The sequence below is a fragment of the Perca flavescens genome, chromosome 15 (assembly GCF_004354835.1).
Source record: "Perca flavescens isolate YP-PL-M2 chromosome 15, PFLA_1.0, whole genome shotgun sequence".
In the NCBI taxonomy this organism is placed as follows: Eukaryota; Metazoa; Chordata; class Actinopteri; order Perciformes; family Percidae; genus Perca; species Perca flavescens.
Window position 1 is genome coordinate 31,229,232 of NC_041345.1, and position 13,965 is coordinate 31,243,196.

Consider the following 13,965-nt stretch of genomic DNA (forward strand, 5'->3'; position numbering starts at 1 on the left):
AGTCCCTGACATAAGGGCGGGCCCTACAGAGATGTCAATCAGTTGCGCAAGCATTGTGTTGCCCGGCCAAGCCAGTTAGCGAGTGTCTCTCTTGTTAGCTATTTATAAAACCGTGTCGACTGGGCAGGTTTTAAAAGTGTTCTCACATTTGTTGGTGTATATTTGAAGACGTGTTAAACACACACCGACTTGTGGTTTTGTTGTCTGTTTGAAATAAATAAGGTGAGACTGTCAGAACAGCGTAGCTAGCTAACGTTAGCCAGGTAACGTTAATGTGTTGCTGTAGTATCCTCCGGGTTAGCTCGATCGCTGAGCAGCGCTAACACACGGGAGCAGGAATGAACCATAAAAGTAAGAAGAGGATTAAAGAGGCGAAACGGAGCGCAAGACCCGAACTGAAGGACTCATTAGACTGGATAAAACACGATTATCATGAGGCTTTCGACCTGTCACACCGCACCGTAAAGGTAACTGTCAATGTAGCATCTGGAGCTAAGCTAACATGAGCTAGCTGCTAGGCGCAGCGGTTAGATACGCTAGAAGGGATACAGCTACGGTGACGACTAACTTTAGACGAGTTGAGTTTAGGCCGTAGCTGTATCCCCTCTAGCCACAACAGCAGGAGTGCAGCTTGTCACGTACACAACGAGTCGGTGTTGCACTCAATTCTGTCCCCAGGCTTGATATTTAATGTAACTCTGTTCCTACTTTCTCACACACTTGTTTATTGCTGCATGTAGCCACATGATGGACTGTATATGTTTATTTATGGACACTTAATATCTATTTTTCACATAACTGAATACACAGGCGGAGGAAGTGGATACTTTCTCCCTTTCTTTTTTTCTCCACTCCTCTCTTTCTTTGTCCTTTCTCTCCTTTGGTCTTTCTCTCTCTCTCTCTCTCTCTCTCTCTCTCTCTCTCTCTCTCTCTTTCTCTGTGTGTGTGTGTCTGAAAGCTAGACATGTCCATGTTCAAAGATTAGGAAATATATTGCATTTAAAATGTCTTATCATGTAACAGAGCCTGTGAGGATTTTGGAAAGGCCTTCAGACCTCCTCACTGATACATTCTGTGTTACAGGACAACGTGGAGCGCGTGGACACCCGCCACCTCAGTCCCGAAGAGTTCATCCGGCGATTTGAGCGCCCCTACAAGCCCGTGGTCTTGCTGAACGCGCAGGACAGCTGGCCCGCCCGGGAGAAGTGGACCCTGGAGCGCCTCAAACGCAAATACCGCAACCAGAAGTTCAAGTGCGGGGAAGACAACGACGGCTACTCGGTGAAGATGAAGATGAAGTACTACATGGAGTACCTGGAGAGCACGCGGGACGACAGCCCGCTCTACATCTTTGACAGCAGCTACGGCGAGCACGCCAAACGGCGGAAGCTGCTGGACGACTACCAGGTGCCCGTCTTCTTCAGGGACGACCTGTTCCAGTTCGCAGGAGAGAAGCGCCGGCCGCCGTACAGGTTTCTAGTCTTTTTGAGTTTGTTTGTGTGTGTATGTGTGTGTGACAGAGATGGGGCTCACGTAGTAGGAGCTTCTGAGGTACGTGACGGTTTTGTCTCCTCCCCCACCCCCAGGTGGTTTGTGATGGGCCCGGCCCGCTCTGGCACCGGCATCCACATCGACCCGCTGGGCACCAGCGCCTGGAACGCCCTGGTCCAGGGACACAAGAGGTGGTGTCTGTTCCCCACCAACACCCCCCGCGAGCTCATCAAGGTGGCCAGAGAGGAGGGGGGCAACCAGCAGGACGAAGCAATCACATGGTTCAACGTCATTTATCCCAGAACCCAGCAGCCCAACTGGCCGCCCGAGTTCACGCCGCTGGAGATCCTGCAAAGACCCGGGGAAACCGTTTTTGTGCCTGGTCAGTGAAGACGCATCTTTTTCTAAATCTTAATAATATAAATAATAATAACCCTTAACAGTTAAAGGGTAACCACCGTTTGTTTCAATCTGGATGTTTCTGTGTCTAAGTGACTGAACAATCTGTGACATCGGTCCAGTATTAAGCGAGAGAAACAAGTTACAATCTAAGTTAATAGGACAATTGTGCAGCTCGTATTTACCTTCATTAAAGTGCTTGTTTTTTCGCTGACAGACTCAGATTAATATTCTAAGTGTCTGACAACATTATGGAAAGGATTTTTAAGGTGGTCAACCTTTCTGTTAAAGAGTAAGATCCCTTTTTTAAACATAAAAACAGTTGCGAAATTGAGTTCGCTAAACCCACCAGACTCTTTCCACTTTTCCAAGCATCACAACTCTAGTTGTGGTTGAAATAAACACACAGTTTACAGATGTACAGTACAGGCCAAAAGTTTGGACACAATGCGTTTCCTTTATTTTCATAACTATTTACATAATAGATTCTCACTGAACTATGAATGAACACATATGGAATTATGTACTTAACAAAAAAGTGTGAAATAACTAGGGCTGTCCTTGACTAGAGAAATTCTTAGTCAACTAACACTTATACAATTTTGTCGACTAATCGATTAGTTGATTTAATTGACAGACCTATGCGCTTTGAGAGGTGGTTAAGACTACAAAAGCACAATATAAATGTAGTTAATTAACCATCTGTAAAACTGAGTTTCTCCACAATTAATCCTGCAGAAGCACCACTTTAAATCTTGTGTTTACCATAAATGTGCTCAGAAGTTTCTTGGAAATGAGTAATAAAGCATGAATAAGCATAAAAAATGACTAATCGACTAAAGAAATCTTAGTCGACTAAAACCAAAACGACCGATTAGTCGACTAATCGACTAAGAGATGGCAGCCCTAGTAATAACTGAAATCATGTCTTATATTTTAGATTCTTCAAAGTAGCCACCCTTTGCTTTTTTTGATAACTCTGCAAACCCTTGGTGTTCTCTCAATGAGCTTCATGAGGTAGTCACCTGAAATGGTTTTACCTTCACAGGTGTGCTTTGTCAGGGTTAATTAGTGGAATTTTTTCCCTTATTAAGGCGAGACACGGCAGGCAAAAACATCTTTTTTTTTTCACTGGTCAATTTTAAGATTTTTGGCTATTTGTATTCAATAACATGTCTTCTTTCAGACATGTGGTGAAAAATACACATTTAGGCCTTTATTTTACTATACTTTGTCTTTTAGCGTCGGTAGATTTATCCTAAATTTAACAAAAGTTGGCGTTCTAAATCATCCCGCTGCTCCGCGATCGCTGTCTGCACCCTGTCATCACATATACCGTTGGAAAGCTCTCTCTCTCCATTACAATGCTGTCGGATCCAAATATGGTCATTTCCTTTTCATCAGCAACCAATCGTGAAAGTAAAAGGGGGGATTTAGCGCTAAATGCGCAATCTCATTGGCTGATGACAATTCCTGACAACGTGATTCGCTTAGAATGGTCACGTGACGAGCTCTGACATTTCCGCGGTAGTTCAGAATGTCAAAATAAATGCGTCAAACGGTCGAAAATCACCTCAGATAAGAAAACAGTTGTTATTAGCAAGAAGACACGGGATTACACACTAAGACAGCAGATGATGAAATGCCTTCACATAGTACGCCGATGTTTAAACTATTGTTCAGAAAACAGGAGTTTTCAGACAGCGGAGGTAATCAGACTGACTCTCTCCCTCTCCCTCTCAGCAGTTTACAGATATTCATGGCCTACAATACATGTCATATATTAAATATGTAGGTGTCACATATATACTATTCTAATATAATTACTATACAATAGGGGTGTGCATTGGCACTGCCCTCACAATTCGATTCGATTACAATTCACCAGTTAACGATTCAATTTGATTCTACGATGCATTGCGATGCATTGCAATGCATTAACATTCTACTGCACACAAGGCAAATTTTTCATCAGTCATGAGCAGGTCTCAACATAAAAAAAAAATCCCTACTGGCCCCCGGGGCCAGTAGATCAGAGTTTTGCTGGCCCCTTCTACATTTTTACTGGCCCTGAAAGAAATATCATAGGTGTGATTGGCAAAGGACAAAAAAGCAGGAAAATATACGCCGCACCTACCATGAAGCTTCAGAAAATGGTTATAACCCACCCAGCTAGCCACTGCCACTGGATGTTGTGTCATAAGCAGTAAAGCTAGACCAGGGGTCATCAACTACATTTATCCAAGGGCCAGAATTATTTTAAGCAAACACTCCAGGGGCTTTCTTTCAAATAAAGAAAATAAAAAGAAAAGCACACACCTCAGCCCTGCTGTGTGTGTGCGCGCAGCGCGAGCATCGCTGTTCAGAATCCAAAATGCAAGGCTTGTATCCAAATTAATTGGTTATAAATTACCTGAGGTGAAAATGTGAAATGTTAACATTCACACTCTTCGTGCCGCTCTGTATGACGTGTGCTGATGCAGCAGACAGAGCCACAGTGACTGGCCCGTGCGGGCCAGAAACTTCACAACTTTATTGTCCACTCGTGCATGCCCCGTGTTGCAATGCATTGCCGAATCGATTATTGTTGACACCACTACTATACAAATCTGTAATTTTGGGATCCTAAGTGGTTGAGAGTCCCTCAGGCTGTGGCAGGCAGATCCATATTTAGCGGTCAGTAGAGCTGCTGTCCCCTCTCCTAGGAGAACTTCCAGCTTCTTTTCTGGTGTTAACTTTTTTTGGCTATTTTTCCAAGGTGTAAATCTCTTAGTGAAGATACTTTTTTCCAGTGGAGGAGGAAGGTCATCTCTGTCTGACCCAGTTAGTGGTCACTGAGCCTGTATTTAGTCAGGATCCGTCTCTTTTTCGTATCTCTGACAGTGTGAAAATAATATGTTTAATAACAATTTAGTCTACTTTGATTGCTTTCTCCAATGTTCTAAATATTGGTCTTTTGAATGATTCATAAGAAGCTCATCCCTGTGTATCACTGGATGTCCAGTGACAGTGCAGCATGGAGGCACTCAGAATGACAACGCATGCCTCAACTTGGTCATATGGGCCCAGTGTCCAAAAACTGCAGCCAGTATGGCTATTTCTACATTCAATGAGGGTGCCTCTGCCATGCTGGCTGTGATGGAGAAATTGTGGCTTCAGAGCACAGACTGTTAATGCAATGAAGGATGACGACATGGTTAGGATCTCAAAAGCCAATAGTGTCCATTCCTCCAGTGCAAAGCGGAGCCGTAAAAGTGTAAGCACAGCCAAAAAAGTGAGACGACACCAGCAGGAGATGGAGGAGGGCCCTACATAGGGCTGGGCGATATATCGATATTAAAAATATATCGATATATTTTTAAATGAGATATGGAATTAGACCATATCGCATATATCGATATAGTTCAAATGTGATCCTTGCTCCCATAGATATATACACAGATGTCGCCTTGAGGTTCTAAACATACGTCAAAACCGCCGCCATCTTGGAACAGGGGTGCGAAGCATTCAGATCAACGCTAAAGATGCCGGACTTTTGTACTGCTTAATTATGTTCGATAGAGGAAATGAAAAGAACAAACAGCAATGAATAACATTTAACAGGTGACAATGTGTTTTATGATTATGTATGCCGCCTTCGACCAGCAACCTGAGCTCCGGCGGCAGCGGGAGGCGGAGAGCTCCGTGGCCGGCCGCAGCGTCTCTTCCCCCGGGAAAAACACAGCTTTGCCTCGCTGCGCTGGGTCCCCGCTGATCCAAATCGGACCAGCCAAAGACAGAGTGGTGATCGGTAGGATCTTACACGTAGTCCAGGACGACCTGTATGTCGATATCGGCGGAAAGTTCCACTAAGTTTGCCGGCGGCAGGCGGACGGAGAGAAGCTACAGCGGGGCAGCAGAGACCGTCTGCAGCTGCAGGATCTGGAGCTCAATGCCCGTTAAAATGACATGTAACGCATAAATACATACAGAAATAAATAGTGGAGGAATGAGCCTGGACATTTCAGTCTGTTTTAAACTTCACCTTGAAGCAGAAACTCTTAGTTTCAGAAGGGTGAAGTTTCCGTTTGGACTCAGATCTGTGAACCGATCATAATAAATATTCTTTGTATTAACACATTAATTAGTTTCTTTGTTTTGTAGTCGATAGTTCATCTTTTAGTTTACTTAAGTGGAAGCAGTATCAAGTGGAAGAATGGGACTATAAACCTAGGCTTACAGGCATGAGGCATTACATTTTGAACAAAGTAGATTATATTAATATCAAAAGCTTAATTGACCTTTGGAACGAATCACAAATATGGAGCTTTGATTTCAAAAAAGGTACTCCTGTTATACAGTATTTAGGTTTACATTTTATTGTTATTTGAACAGCTGAGCATTTAATCATGAACCAGGTGAAGAAACCGGTTTATTATTTATTTGATTTTGCAACTGTCTCTATGAAACTACTTGTGACATGTCATATTTGATTTTGGCTTTGACTGAACATTTGCTCTCACTTTGCGGAAAAAAATATCGGGATATATATCGTATATCGATATTCAGCCAAAATATATCGGGATATGACTTTTGGTCCATATCGCCCAGCCCTAGCCCTACATATGGTGCTGGCATGGATATGGAGACTGTAAACTAACTTGGGGAAACCAGGCTGTGTAATGGTTGTGTTGTGTCAGTTTGAAGTTTGTGATGTAATGGTCTTCAGTTGAACCCCATGTTGATGTGTTGTTTTGGATGTTATGATCAGTGATGGATGAAGCAGTAATGAGTTTTGGATGTTAAACAGTGTGATACATGGATCTTACTTAGACCTAAAGGGATATGTGTCTGTTATTCATTGCTTTCATTAGAAATTAGTGGAATTTTGGTTTAAAAATCCTTAAAGGCCGTTTTCTCAAAATGACTTTTCTCTCATACTCCAAGAACGAAATCTCCACTTCAGTAGCACCTTTATACACCAAACTTTCCAGTCTTTTACCTAGTTATATTATGAAGACAATTACAGAGGGATTTGTAAATATATTATTCCTAGCCTGATTTATATAACATTTTCTTCCAAAAAACATGGCAAAAATCGTTTTTTTAAGGCTATTGACAGTATATTCTGATTTACAGGATAACAAAAGTAGATATCCATAAATCCCTCTGTAATTTTTTCCCCATCTAATATGTGAACACAATGAAAAAATAATTTTGAACGTGGCTTTATCCAATACTCAGATTTCGTTTTTTAAAATGTATGCAAATTAGTGCATTTTTCATTAGATAATGCCTAATTTGCATATTTAAATATTAAATTACAGAAAACTTGTAATACATTTTTTTCTCATCTTAATGTAAGTAATCAACTGGCAGAGTTTCATGGTGATATCTGCTAGTTAAAAAAATTCCCTATTCACCTGTAGTGTCTCGCCTTAATAAAAAAGCAAAGGGTGGCTACTTTGAAAAATATAAGACATGTTTTCAGTTATTTCACACTTTTTGTTAAGTACATAATTCCATATGTGTTCATTCATAGTTTTGATGCCTTCAGTGAGAATCTACAATGTAAATAGTCATGAAAATAAAAAGGAAACTCATTGAATGAGAAGGTGTGTCCAAACTTTTGGCCTGTACTGTACATGTGAGAATATGCTGGCTCTATACACACTGAAAGTACAGATTTTTTTAGATGGAGTCTGGTGGGTTTAGCGCTAGCGACCTCAGAGCTGTTTCTGGTTAAACAGAAAGGTCTTGAAATCCTTTCCATAATGTTGTCAGACACTTAGAATATTAATCTGAGTCTGTCAGCGGCAAAACGAGCACTTGTCCTATTAACTTAGATTGTAGCTTGTTTCTCTCGCTTAATACTAGACCAATGTCACAGATTGTTGTTCCCATCAGTCACTTAGACACAGACACATGGAGAACATAGGGTCTCTCTCTCTCTCTCTCTCTCTCTCTCTCTCTCTCTCTCTCTCTCTCTCTCTCTCTCTCTCTCTCTCTCTCTCTCTCTCTCTCTCTCTCGTTCAATAAAGCTGCCTTTAAGTGCCCTCGGAAACGTTGCGATCTATAAACGATCTGACGGAAAACAGCTGACTGGGAAATATGAAGTCTACTTGTGCTGCATGGGGGGGTCAGTGACACTCCCTCGCTTGTTTTGGTGTGAATGCCCAGTTAATGGTAACTGACCAGGTGTTTCTGTTTCCGATGACCGTGTGTTTCTGTTTCCCGTGTTAATGGTGACTAGCTGTGTGTCCGCAGGCGGGTGGTGGCACGTGGTCCTCAACCTGGACACCACAATCGCCGTCACTCAGAACTTCGCCAGCACCACCAACTTCCCCATTGTTTGGCACAAAACGGTCCGAGGGCGACCCAAACTCTCCAGGAAGTGGTACCGGTAAGGACTCAACGCGCTGCCACCACCACATCAGGAACACACAGACTAGATTAGTAAAGACTTTTAGCTTTTACACCAGAGATTAGACACATCCCAAGACACAGTTATAACCAGTTACAGAGGCTTGCAAAAGTATTCCTACCCCTTGAACTTTTCCACATTTTGTCACGTTTCAACCACAAATGTAAATGTATTTCATTGGGATTTAATGTGACTGACTAACACAAAGCGGCGCATAATTGTGAAGTGGAAGGAAAATGATACATGGTTTTCAAATTATTTTAGAAATAAAAAAACTGAAGTGTGGCGTGCAGAAGTATTTAGCCCCCTTTACTCTGATAGCCCTAAATAAAATCCAGTGCAACCAATTGCCTTCAGAAGTCACCCTATTAGTAAATAGGGTCCACGTGTGTGTAATCTAATGTTCGACACGCATGCACACAAACGCTGGCGCGCACACCAGACGCCAGCCACCACAGCACTTCTGTTCACTGATAGCTAGCATTTACCTCAGGCTAATTAATTAGCTAGTAAGTGGCGATTTTTGGCAGCCAGCCTTCCAAAAGATGGAACAATGAAATTAAATGTTAGCCGATCGTTAACCTTTGACCGACAAGCAGGAAACTGACACTTTTTCCTGCACTCTGTGTCCACGCACAGCTGTAGGCTTGTACCGTTAATGTTCTGTGCATTGTCGGACACATGCAGCCGCTTTCCTGGAACCGCTTGCGAGACTGACAAGTCCACAGCAGCCCGTGGCCGAGCCTGTCCCCACCGCCTCCACTGGCAGGTTGTCAAATGGAATGAAAGGGAGGAAACGGGACAGAGTAACACGGCAGATATCGCTCATATATTTTTTTTTTTTTTTTTTTTTTTTTTTTTTTTGACGACGGGCGGCAGGTGTGTGTTGCTTAGGCGGCCGCCTTAGCTGCAAAGTGCTGCGGGAAACCCTGGTGGACATGTAAAACGTGAAAGTGCAGGTGTCTCAGACGATGTAATGAGAAAGATAGGATTTAATGTGTGTGTGTGTGTGTGTGTGTGTGTGTGTGTGTGTGTGTGTGTGTGTGTGTGTGTGTGGGTTCAGTATCTTGAAGCAGGAGAGGCCCGACCTGGCGGCGCTGGCAGACAAAGTGGACCTTCAGGAGTCGACGGGCATCGCGTCAGACAGCTCCAGTGACTCTTCGTCTTCATCGTCCTCCAGCTCGTCTGACTCCGACTCTGATGTACGTGCTGAAACACACACTCAGGTTTACGTGGCTTTTACATTACGGGTCGACCAATACTGCTTGTTCAGGGTCAATACCCATTATTATTATTATTATTAGTTAGTTACTGAAACCAATCATTTACCGTAAACATGAAAAGCTTTTAGTCGAAATTAAGATTTCTGAATATTACAAACTCAAACACAAAACTTGATTTAAATGCTTTAAGCAATTATTTCATAAAACTGTAACATTGACTAGGGCTGCACAATATGAAGAAAATATGCTATATGAAGTCCTGCTGACATTGGAGTCTGAAAGACACTGTGTGTGTGTGTGTGTGTGTGTGTGTGTGTGTAAAGCAACAGGTGCTAACATGTGAGCGCCGTCTGTAACCCAACCCGCCCTGTATATCGTGTCCTAACAGCCAGAACACTTTGTCCTCCTGCAGGCAGCGGAGGGAGACGCCGTGTCCCACCGCAGGAAGAAGAGACGGACCTGCGGCGCGGCGGCCAACGGAGACACCAGCAGCCAGGACGACTGCGTCAGCAAGGAGAGGAGCTCGTCACGGTGACCTCCGGCCATCTGCAGCTGGTCATCACACAAACAGCTGCTTCCTGTCTAGGGCTGCATCCACACTGTTAACGTTTTGGTTTCAAATCAAATATCTTTTGCTATTTTCACACTTTGGACGCCCTTTTGGTTTGAAATCTCTGAGGTTGCGTTGCACTCTCAGCGGCCGCAAACAAAGACCTCCCTAACTGATAAGACTGACCGCATTGTTGTTCCCAAAGGTCTCCATCTGTTCGTTTCCATAGAGCTGTGGCGATATGGAAAAGATCAGATATTACAATATCATTGACAAATACATCGATTGCCGATTTTGCGGCGATATTGTTGGGTTGGCGGTTGGTGCTTTCACAAAATATTAACACAGTGAGAGTTTTGATCATCACCAATAACATGGATACAATGACACTTTATCACAATATTATAATATCCAAAATCTAAGAGGATATCTAGCCCCATATATCGACGTTGTTCTATTGCCCAGCCCTACGTTTCCCCCTCTCATTCCCCCAGCTCTGGTGTTTTCCAGCCCCTAAACCGGAGACATTTGGAATCTGCGGGGTTGTGTTACAGTCGGAGACCTTTGGAAACACAGATTCTTGTCGGTCTTATCATCACAAATGGTCTTGAGATATTTGGGTTTGGGCGTTAGTTTAAACGGAGAATATTTCTGCTACCGTAGCTAAAAAGTCTTGTGTGCACGGAGATGATTTTGTGGCTTAAAACAACCAAAGCGTAGCAGTGTAAATGTAGTCTAGAGTAGGTAAATGTCTGTAGATGACGGGAGGAGGATCCGCTGGAGACCTGTCACCGCTGTGCTTTCAATCAAGATCCCGTTTGTGTCCGTGGTGGGAGGTGTGAAGAGAGATTCTAACCAGTGACCAGACTGGGAAAGGCTTCTGGGGAGGAAGAGTGAAACTGGCAACTGGGCTTTAAGTCTGTGCAGAAACAAAGACATGGGGCACATTTTGGTAACGATTAAAAAAAACCGACGATTTATTGTGTAGCCCTAATTCCAGAATTGAATTACTCAGTGAATGATTGATTGATTGATATCCAGATCAGGTCATGTTTAGGGGTTGAAGTGTTCCTTTTTAAAAATGGTTTCAAACGAGTTAGTTTTGTGTCTTCTAGCTGCCTTGCTGATTTAACTTCAAGCTGGAAATTGAAAGTGTCACTTTGGTCAGCCAGCCTTAAAGAAATGAAACGGTTACAAAGGGAAACACGCACGTACGTGTAGAAGTGTGAATTCGGAGATCTGCTGTATGAAATACAGGAGACGGTTTGAAGCTCCGCCTGCTTCTTGGTGCCAAAATGCCGCGACTGAGAGAAACTGTCTGGAAGGGGCAGGAGAAGGCTGGCTAAAAATGTTGAGTCATATTGATTTTGTGCAGTAAAACATGACAGTAGAGGGCACCACAGTCCCCAGAATGCACCGCTCCAGTGGATGAAGAGCCGCTGTGTTTCAGAGTTTATTAGCATTTCATAATCGGGCTGTGCATCTTATTAAATATCAAGTAACGCTTCAGCTACGCTGCACGCGTAACGTGTGCGGACCGTTGGCTGAGTTTTAGTGGTCTCCGCCTTTAGTGCCACACGGCGTAGGATTGTGTGAGTCACGGAGAGAGATGGAGCGTTTTTTGCTTTGCGATTGTTGTTTCTTCCATTTTTCGGAGCCGGCACAGAGCTGTGAAACCGTCGATCTACTGTCAGCTGTTATCAGAGGACGCAGGGGAGGAAAACAACAAGTCCACCTACCAACACACTCACTGGCAGTCATTACGTTGTTCCCTGTCTATCGGTAGTTTAATTTGAAGACATATAGACACTTTATGATCCATTTCTGTGTGAAAGCACCGCACACACCTCACATTAAAAATATATAGAAGACTGTCCTGTTTCTACGCTTGTAGAGCGGATCACCACTACACTGCTCTCGTGTTCGATGTCGCCAATGTCATTGGTTATAGTGGAAGGCGTAACTTTGGGTTCAACATTTTGGGGGGGGTGGGGGTAAGATCGTCAACTTTTTGGGGAGGTCCTGGGACATGTCTGCTTGTATTGAGAAAAGCGTCAAAAACATTTTTAAAAAGATTGTCGGGGGGGAAAAAACTCGACAAAAAACTCAAGTGGCGACAAAAAAAAAGATTACGCCTGTGATGATAGCGTCGGAGCGCCCGCTCCGCAGACGTTTACACGTGCACGTAGCAGTTAACCAATCACTGATTTACTGTAAATGAGTCGGGACATCAGCTGATTAATATCTCGTTATCGTTGATTCATGTGCAGATTAGAGCTGAAATATGGCAACAAAAACAAATCTGTCTGCTTCTCAAATGTGACTCCTTTTTTGGTTGTCTTCCCGTTCTGTGATATTAAACTGATATTTGTTGTTTTTTTTGTTTTTTTTGGACTGTTGGTCGAACAAAACGTGACATTTAAAGACGTCATCTTAACTTCTGGGACCCAGTAAGACTGCATCGTTGTTTCCTAAGTTATTTTCTCGATTAATCGTTTCCTATATATATATTCCCATAAAACAGTGAAAAATGGGTCTTCAAATGTCTCGTTTGGTCCTGAAAAAAATCCAAATCTAATCAGTTGACTGTGATAGAAAATTCTCTTTGCTTTTAAAATGACTTTCACTAATTAACAGTTTGTCAAAAATTAAAATAGCTGCTAAATGAGCCACAATTGTGTTGTTGTTGAAGCTTTGTGCAGCTTTTCTGAGGCCACGTTTACACCGTTAACGTTTCGGTTTAAAAAAGGAATATCTTCTGCTGCGCTTCCCCCTCTCATTCCCCCAAATGCCTCCGGTTTAGGGGCTCGGAAATCCCGCAGCAGGGGGAATGAGCGGGGGAAACGTGGCGACACATATTTCTTTTCAAAGCCAGAGGTGTGGGTGTGACCGTATCCTAACCCTGATGTCGCTGTGACTCTGTTGCTTTAGACTCAAAGTGCCTATAAAGAAGTTTGTTAGTGTGACTGACTGCCGGGGGAGGTTTTTCTGTGTTTTTATCTGTTCTTAAACTAATTTAAAGGCGCTGTGTTGGTCTCTGAGGTCGGTCTCATAGTGCCCCACCCCTCCCCCTCTTCCCCTCCCTGCAGGTAAAATGTTGAAGTGAATCTGAGAAACGACTCCCAATTTCTTTCTGTTGTTCCAATAAAATCTAATCTTTTCTATGACTTGAAATGTGTTTGTCTAATCAGTCCTTTGGTAGTTTATAACCAGCGTGTTAACGGGGTCTTAAAAGTATTAAAAACGTCTTTGAAATAGTTGGCATAACAGCAATATGACAAAGTTGTATTCCTTTTATATTATCAGAGTACAAACACTTCACACGTTTTGTTAAATCCAGGTAACACACACACACCTGCGACACACACACACAGACACAGACAAAATTTATATGGCCGTGTAGTTGGCATTCCATGTCCTCCTAGGTGGTTTTGAAATGTCTTAGAAAGTCTTAACTGTACCCTGAAGAGTCCTGGTTATGTTGTATTGACTGAAATGACCTGGGAGAACTAACTAACTGTTATCTGCAGGTTATCCAGGCAGGAAACACCCACGTCATCACTACAAGAGAGAAATATGAACATGTCTGATAGCGGACAAGTTGGCCGATATATGGAGAAACCTTTTTTTTTACCAGCCAAAACAATCATCCCACTACTCTGTGGTTGGGGTCCTAAGTTCTGCTGGTTTATTCTCAGTTTTCATCTAGTCTTCTTTTTGGAAAACTAGCTGCCAAAAATCTCCAAATGCTGGCTAATTAATTCACTTCAGTCCTTTTATAATCCTGGTCAGGAGTGAAAGATAAAAAACACAAATGTAAAAGAGAGAGAGAGAATGAGGGAGAGAGAGAGACAGACAGAGGGAGAGAGAGACCCAGGGAGAGAGAGACAGAGGGAGAG

General features: G+C 43.0%; 1 protein-coding gene across 2 annotated transcripts; it reads left to right on the top strand.

The window, feature by feature from the left end:
• The first annotated feature begins 17 nt into the window (after positions 1-17).
• On the top strand, positions 18-13,233 carry jmjd6 (jumonji domain containing 6, arginine demethylase and lysine hydroxylase). 2 transcript variants are annotated; one of them, XM_028598990.1, is made up of 6 exons: positions 19-467; positions 1,084-1,472; positions 1,587-1,873; positions 8,137-8,272; positions 9,357-9,495; positions 9,929-13,233. In XM_028598990.1, exons 1-6 carry the CDS (start codon positions 339-341, stop codon positions 10,049-10,051), a joined length of 1,203 nt encoding a protein of 400 aa, XP_028454791.1. In that variant the 5' UTR covers positions 19-338; the 3' UTR covers positions 10,052-13,233. The 2 variants fall into 2 exon arrangements, with proteins under 2 accessions (XP_028454792.1, XP_028454791.1); XM_028598991.1 differs by lacking the exon at positions 9,929-13,233 and having other exon boundaries at positions 18-467; positions 8,123-8,272; positions 9,357-9,438.
• The last annotated feature ends 732 nt before the right edge of the window (positions 13,234-13,965 follow it).